Genomic DNA, 7,677 nt, shown 5'->3' with positions numbered 1-7,677 from the left:
ATTGTCTCCCTGAAACCATCAATGCTTTGTGATAACTTGAAGCCGTGTTGAATTTTGAAACATGAGTCGAACCTTTTTGAGTGCGGTATTCTTCCCCATCTATCCCCCCAGATGCAGAATATTCTGTGAATATGTTACTGTGGGCTCTTGGAAATGTTCATTATTTTCTGACCTTTTCAAGGCCATAAGATAAATCAGGTAATCAGGAAAATCATTGGGGTATTAATCAGTTAAGAAAATAAATTACTATTAAATTAGTTGCATCCCTAAATCCTTCTATTTCTAGGGAAGCTTTTAATGAAAAATATAAACAGGAAGGGTTACGTTCCAATTACTTTCATGTTTTTTGATTGTTTAACAATTATACAAAAAAGACTACAGTACTACCAAAAACATGGAGTAGAAGCACTTGGATGTATTTTGTAAATGTGTTCTTGTTAAATAGAGAAGAGCAGTACCTTTTTCAGTATGACACGACTATGTTGTTGTACTGTTAACGTTAGTGCTGCCACAATGTACAAAATGCCAAAATTAAGATGTACTATGTTAGGTCATTGTTGTACTCACTTATTTTTTGCAATACTTAGCTGTATGTGTAGACATGAAGCTTCGAGGAGAAGCCAAGGTAAAATCAGATCTGCACAAGAAAAGAAACACCTAATATACATTTCATTTACATCTGTGTTGTCTATTAGTAACAGCCTTCTGTATTGTACCATGTTCATAGCAAGACCACTGTCATGAAAGTAGATTTAAAAAATCAGAACACTTGAATACCAAAGTGTTTGTGTTTTTCTTGTCATGCTCTTGAGGCAGCATTTAAGTTGTGAGGGTTGCTGGTCGGGGTGTGAGGTGTGCTGCCCTGACTCTTTCTATCTTTGCATTGCACAGGTTGTGAGAGCCGGGGCAGCCACCTCACCTCCCATAAAAACTCGGGACAGATGACCGTTGGCTTAGAGACAGAAAGAGGCAAATTGAGGCATTTGAAGAAAGGCACTTGGGTCAGGCTGAAGAACATCCATCGTCACGCCACCCCACAACCACTTCTGATCCAAACCAGACCAGCTACTGTCCAACAAAAATTGAGAGGAAATGTATGAATCTAAAATGTGAAATCTAAGTCCTGAAAGTCTGTTTTGAGCCAGTAATGTTTACTTAATGTTGGACTGTTAGCTTGTACACACTAACTTGGTAACTTGGTTAATGTTCTACAGGAAGTGTCTGTTTTCTTGTTTTTTTGTTGTTGGGGGGGAGTCTTTTAGACTGGGTTCGACTGCAAAAACATGGTTTAAAGCTGAGAAGCATCTTGGCCACTCACATGGCAGCAGTGTTTTTTGTGTTGATTTGTTTTTTTAGTCCTTTGTTTAGCCAGGAATGTCCTATTTTTGATAGAACTCTTCTTCCAAGGAGTCTTGTTCAGTTCCAGGAAGTCCTGGTTTGGTTGCTTCACTCTGTAGGAAATGAGTAAAAGACTGTTGGCTTGTCCATCATGTTGCTCACAGTGCTAGTCATTAAACTGCTGCACTCTATGTGACAGCTGATTTTTGCATCGTCTGACTTAGGACCCCGAATTAATTCTCTCTGTGCCTCTAGGTGCACACCTGCATATAACATAAAAATCTTGTAGAGCAACAAAATTTTTTGTTATTGGTACTAATTACAGTAGGATTTCAGTATGAATTTGCTTGACTGCAAGATGCACTTGAACCTAGGATTTCTCAGACATGAGTGTTGTGTTTTTAATTAAGTGGAGGACCAGCACTATTAAGCAGAGTCCATGTTGTGTAAAGAAAAAAAAGCCAACTCTTTCTGGTGTATAATGTGTAGCAGTAAAGTAATGCTACCATAAAGCATTTCTAGTGCGAAGTAGTGTAGTTGCAGTTGCTGGTAATAGCAAATACTTATTAGTCCAAATGTCTTTAGTGGCTTTAGGTCTTTAGAAGTCTTCCTCTGTCTCCGTATCTTAAAGTGACAGTTAAACTAACACGTCCTCAGAAAGAATCCAGCTTTGTCTCCATGTCCCAGGTGGCCCATAGTCAGTGCTGTCAAAACAACAGCTGCTTGCTGCTCTGTCAGGGCTCGCAAGTGAAAAAGTGTCACATTCTGCCCTCATATGTCACTCTGTTGCCTATCCAGCGCCTGATATGCATGCTTTTGGGAAGAGTCAAACCCACGGAATTTACTGCTTTTTGCCTCTCTGGGGTGTGTCCACAAACACCACTGCAGTGGGTTCGTCTTTAGAGATGAGATCTTGGTGCAGAATGACTTGCTGACTCATGACCAGTTCTTTCACATCATTCATAGTCAGTCTCAAAGACTGTGTGTCAGTTCTCCAGTGCATGGCTGTATCTATTTACTCAGATCTGAACAATAATTTGACGTGGTCTTGTAGAATCTGAATGCCAGGTAGATACTGTATGTAGTATGACAATGTGTACAGTATTTATTAAAGAGGCCAAGCATACATCTTTTTTATGCCTACATATGTGATTATATATCATAGGTTTGTGTTGTGAACAGAGTTGAACTCGGATTTGTGATGTAATCTTGTACCATGTTTTTTTTTATTTGCCAAACATTTGTTTACAGACACGCGTTTAAGGGAATATTTCTGAATGTGTACTGTCTTACTGTGTTACTGTATGAAGTAAGAATCTGAGTATTGCTGCTTTTGTGTGTGTGAAGTGTTTCAGCCTCTGGCCTATAGCTCTTGAAAATTAAGTGGAGCTTTAATAAACTCTTGACTTTTTCACCTTATTGCTGCAGTGATAAATGAGTGTCAGTCAGCTAATTAATTGTTGGAAAGGTGCGGCAGCGGTGGCCCGTTTGTGCGTGTAATGCCCTCTGTCATCTGTGATTTATCACCAGGGAAGTGGTGAGGGGGGGGGGGAATTCTGTCACTGGATCTGCTGGATTCTCTTGTGGCAGTCACTGACTAGGTTTGATCAGCACAGATTATTTGTATTGTAGCTACTGATTACCAGTATCTTTCGTTTTGCCGTTTTAATGTTGCAGTGACCAAATACTTCAAAGTTGACAGTAGATCTTGATTTTGTTTTATGAACTTGATTAGAGAATAAAAATTCTGGAAAGTAGATTTAGAGCATGAGCTACTAAAGCTGCCAAAACAAAAAAGCACTCTTTAGTAGTTCTACAAGAATTTTGTGTGTGTATGTGTGTGTGTGTGTGTATCAGATTAAAATCTAACAAAAATGATATGCGACGCTCACATATAGTCCCATGCAAACATTTAGGCACCTCTGAGAAACTGGCATATTTTGTTAATTTCAGAAGTGAAGACAAGTAAATACAACTGCAGCGAATAGACATTGCTGTGTCCTGCTAAAATTTGGGCACCCAAATTAGTCAGTTCTTACTACACCCCCCAGCACAGCTTGCAAGCGCTTTTTGTAGCCATCTTAGAGTCTTTCTGTTATTGATTTAGGCACGTACGTGATTTACACACGTCTTTGCAGACATACTGTATGTACCAATACAGTACAGTTCGTATATGTCCTGGCTGGGCCCAAATGTTAAAGGAGGTTGGTAATGATATCAGAATGACACATTTCATGTCCTTGGAAATTTTACAAATATTCTTAGCAGCGGATCTGGCTATTTTAATTACTTGTAATTTTCTGGAACTTTTAGATACATCTTATGTCCTTCATCGGGGAATGTGGTTCAGTTCTAATGTATATTTTTCATCATAACTGAACAATCCTTGAACACTGATGAAGGTCAGAAGATGTGACTGGTGTGTAAAGTATGATGGGCAAATTGCCAGTGGTTCTTGAGATATTTTGCTGTGTGACTTTTTGATGGACAGTCCAGTCAGTACTGTGGTAGAAAGCCAAGATCAGATTTGGCAGCATACTGTGACAATCGTCTACAGGTGGATGGGCAGCCTTTGTTCTTTAAACTGAGATACATTTTGGTTTTTAACATTGTGACTTCTCTATGAGATGGAACCAGCATACCGTTGTGAATTTTAGCCGCCCCAGTCCCTCAGCCTCAACCCCAGAGTCTTTGGGGACCAAACAGCAGTCGGCTAACCAGAGATCAGCTCAGACACATCTGGTTTCTGTTTAGGCGATGAGAATGAGGCCAGGAGGTGCACAAAGATGAGTGGCCATGGGATAAAGAGAGAGAAAAGCTCAAAAGGAGGTTCTGGAAAGCAGTAACCTTTCCGATGATGAGTGCGTTTCCCATTACAGCTTTGACACAGGATCTGGGCAGATGATTTAATGGCGGCATTTTGTTTTTGCTGACTTCACCCTTTTCCCCCTATTAAAACAGAAAACACAAGAGCTGAGACTGGAGCTGTGTGGGAAGTGTGGCCAAGCAGGTAAAATCTATTACTCCCCAGCTTCTTCCCCCATCTCTTTATCCCACTGATTCCACCACAGTGTGAGCTCACTCAAATGCTTCCTCAGCTGCACTCTCTTCATTCTCCCCCTCATTAACTGGTTTTTTGCTATATTCTCTTTTAACTCCACTGGGTTGCATCCCACCACATTTTCTAATCATTACATACAGAACAGGAAACACAAAACCCTATGAGTGCCTTACACTCAGTTGGCAGTTTATTAGGTACACCTATTCTATTGCATTAAACTAGCAGTGGTGTAAAGCTAAATAATAGAAACACATCTGTTCAACAGCAGTTTACTGTAAGCTGTTTGTATCTCTAGTGAAATTTCTGTGAGGTACCATTAGAATAGACTGAGTTTCTGGCCAGGGCTGGACTTGAGTCTGTCCCGCAGAGATGAAGGCACAGACCTGCTGCTCAAATCAGATTTCTGTAGTGCTGTACCCAGTTCACTGGGGCCCCCTGCTGGGCAGCATGAGAAGCTTCGGTCAAATGGAAAGCACTAGGTGAGAGCTGTCGAGCTCACTCCCCTTCCCTTCTCTTCGATCCCAGTTGAGAATGAGTCATGTCTAGATGAGTTAATAAAGGCAGTCTCTCTGTCTTGGCTTTCTCCATAGGTGCAACTTCAGCAGTACATTCATTACTTCCCCCTCTTGTAAAACAATACCTCTTTTATAATGTTGCAGTGACCCAACAATAAATCAAAAACTAAGGGGCTCACAAAGTCCAATAATCCACTCCTTTCTATGGAAAGACACCAGTGCACTTTGTCATGGATGAGAGTCGATGGCTGAGTGGTTTGTGTCATATTGATTTTTGTCACGTGGCTACTCCCAAGGTAATTGCATTAGTCACTGGTGATAAATTCACTGCCTTGTTTCAGTTGCTTGGGCTCAGATGCCAAGGCTGCAGGAGAGGAAAGGAGTTCTTGAAGCCACAAACCTGTGACTGTGTGTACAAGGCTGTAGAGAAGCAAAAAGCATCAGTACCCCTGCAAGCTCCATTTCTAATCATTGTTTAATTCCTCCCAATTAGATTTTCGTCATTGTTTTTATAATCTACTTTCGTTTTGCTAAAGAAAAAAAGTTGACATGAAAATCAGAACCTTTCTAAATATTCCTTCCTATGGGAGTTCAGCGGCCGAGATGCTAATCAGAACAGGAAAGAAAAAATGATTACGCCCCAAAGGAAATAAACACCATATATATTACTGTATACATCATTTAACACTTGAAGCAAGACTGTGACTTTTCCCATCCATCTATTATCTATACCGCTTATCCTGAAGAGGGTCATTGGGGTGGCTGGAGCCAATCCCAGCTGACACCCTGGACAGGTTGCCAGTCTAGAGACAGACAACCACACACACATACACACTCACTCATACGGGCAATTTAGAGTCGCCAGTCAACCTAAGCTGCATGTCTTTGGACTGTGGGAGGAAGCTGGAGCAACCGGAGAGAACCTACGCAGGGAGAACATGTAAACTCCGCACAGTTGACCTGACTGTGAATAAAGTTTTTCTCACATATGAAAAGTTGATTTCTAAAAAAATCTACTCAGGGGCTTAGTGTCACAGTACCAGTGGTTTATGTTGACTAATGTTAGCTAATTTAATAGCCATATTGCTGTATAGCAGACACCATGTGATCAGTTTGCTGACTTGCAGTTTAGCTTTTAACATATCACATCATTTTGTATGTGGCAACAGTGACAGTGTTAGGCCAGGAGTATACTTGAAATGGTTTTAGCAACTACAGTAGCTCATCTGTTGTCAAGATCATCTATTGACTGACATGTTGCTGACATTTACACATCTGACAACACAAGTGAAACAGTGTTAACATTCTGAACAGCCACTCTTAGAGGCCGGAATCCAAAACCTCATAGAGAGGGATGAGACATGAGAATCTTTCGAACCTGGGTCACTGTGCATGCTCTCATACAGTCTCAGAAAGATATTCTATGAATACACTTGGTCGTGCAGACAAAAAGTGATAGAAGTAGCTGTGTGAAGAATCAAAGAAAGAGAACCTGAATGAGACGAGCAAGCCTACTGCCTCCTTTCATGCCTCCACACACCTGGCTAATGTTTGCATGTGTGATGCAGTGGCCATGCTTATGGAATTACAGAAAAAATTCTGGCACTTCAAGGTGCACAAACAAGGGAAAAACAAACTGGAAAGCAAAATGTTCAGCAACATTTGCAGTGGTTGGAGCAACAGACCCTGACGAAGGCTCTTTGCCGAAACAATTAGGTCTTCACATTAAGGTTGCTCGTAACACTGCCAGTATTGCTGGACCTTTTGCTTTCCATGTCTATGGAATTGAAAATTTTGAAGAGTTCCAGGATACAGATTGAGTTTGATGACCCAACCAGCACTTTGGTTGAGGCATACTGACCCATTTACTTGGACTGGCATGACTAGTAGGTTATGTGGCCAGTGTTGCAAAACTTTATGTAAATATTGCAGAATAACAGACATTATAGTTTCACTCTGCTGGTTGTTGACTGTTGTTCATGTGTCCTCATTGAGAAGGGTCTGGGCTGGGGTTACTGGGGTTTCTTTGCAATTGCTTTAATTGTGTTTTCTGTAATGTTACATCAAAACAGACAACATACGTTATGTTGATGAACTGCCACAGAGAGTTCACACTGGCATCATAAAGTCTTTGTATTAAAACAAAGACGACTTCAACATTGACTTGTTAAACCCTAACAAGCACACAGGAATGGAGGAGTTTATCAACACTTTACACAGATGCTGTTTATACCCAAAAATCACAAAACCAAGTAGAGTAACAGCCCAGCATGCAACACTAATAGATAATATATTTACCAATGATATTGAAAGCAAAATGACAAGTGGATTACTTATAAATGATATTACTGATCATCTGCCTGTATTTCTGGTTTATGACTGCCATATTAGAAAAGAAAGGCAAACAGCAAAACTGTACTACAGGAGGGTGATTAATGAACAAACAGTACGGAGGCTTAAGGAGGAATTAATGGGGCAGGAATGGGAAGCAGTATATAGAGAGGAAGATTTAGATAAAGCATATGAACAATTTTTACATATATTTCAGGAAGTATATGACAGGACCTGCCCACGTAAGCAGTATAAAAACAAAAGGAATTACAGCAAGAAACCATGGATAAGTAAGGGATTACAGAATGCATGTAAAAAGAAGAATGCATTATACAAGGATTCATAAAAGACATCAAAAAAGACGGAAGCAAAATATAAGGCGTACAAGAACAAATTAACTGAGATCCTGAGGAGATGTAAGAAACAATATTA

General features: G+C 40.3%; 1 protein-coding gene across 3 annotated transcripts in view; it reads left to right on the top strand.

Annotated features, from left to right (window-relative positions):
* Positions 1-7,677, top strand: part of phf14 (PHD finger protein 14) — a 127,301-nt gene that overhangs the window by 72,477 nt on the left and 47,147 nt on the right. Inside the window, exon 17 of one of the 3 annotated variants that reach the window (XM_020621424.1) lies at positions 892-2,752. The exons of the other annotated variants lie outside the window; for them this stretch is intronic. Within the exon in view, the coding sequence (XP_020477080.1) occupies positions 892-898 (7 nt within the window). The 3' untranslated portion in view covers positions 899-2,752. Of the gene's footprint in view, positions 1-891; positions 2,753-7,677 lie in introns of those variants that run through there. 3 annotated transcript variants of the gene reach the window in all.

The sequence above is a fragment of the Monopterus albus genome, unplaced genomic scaffold (genome assembly GCF_001952655.1).
Source record: "Monopterus albus unplaced genomic scaffold, M_albus_1.0 scaffold259.1, whole genome shotgun sequence".
NCBI lineage: Eukaryota > Metazoa > Chordata > Actinopteri > Synbranchiformes > Synbranchidae > Monopterus > Monopterus albus.
Note: the sequence above shows the minus strand (reverse complement) of the source record. Positions and strands in the feature narration are given on the sequence as shown.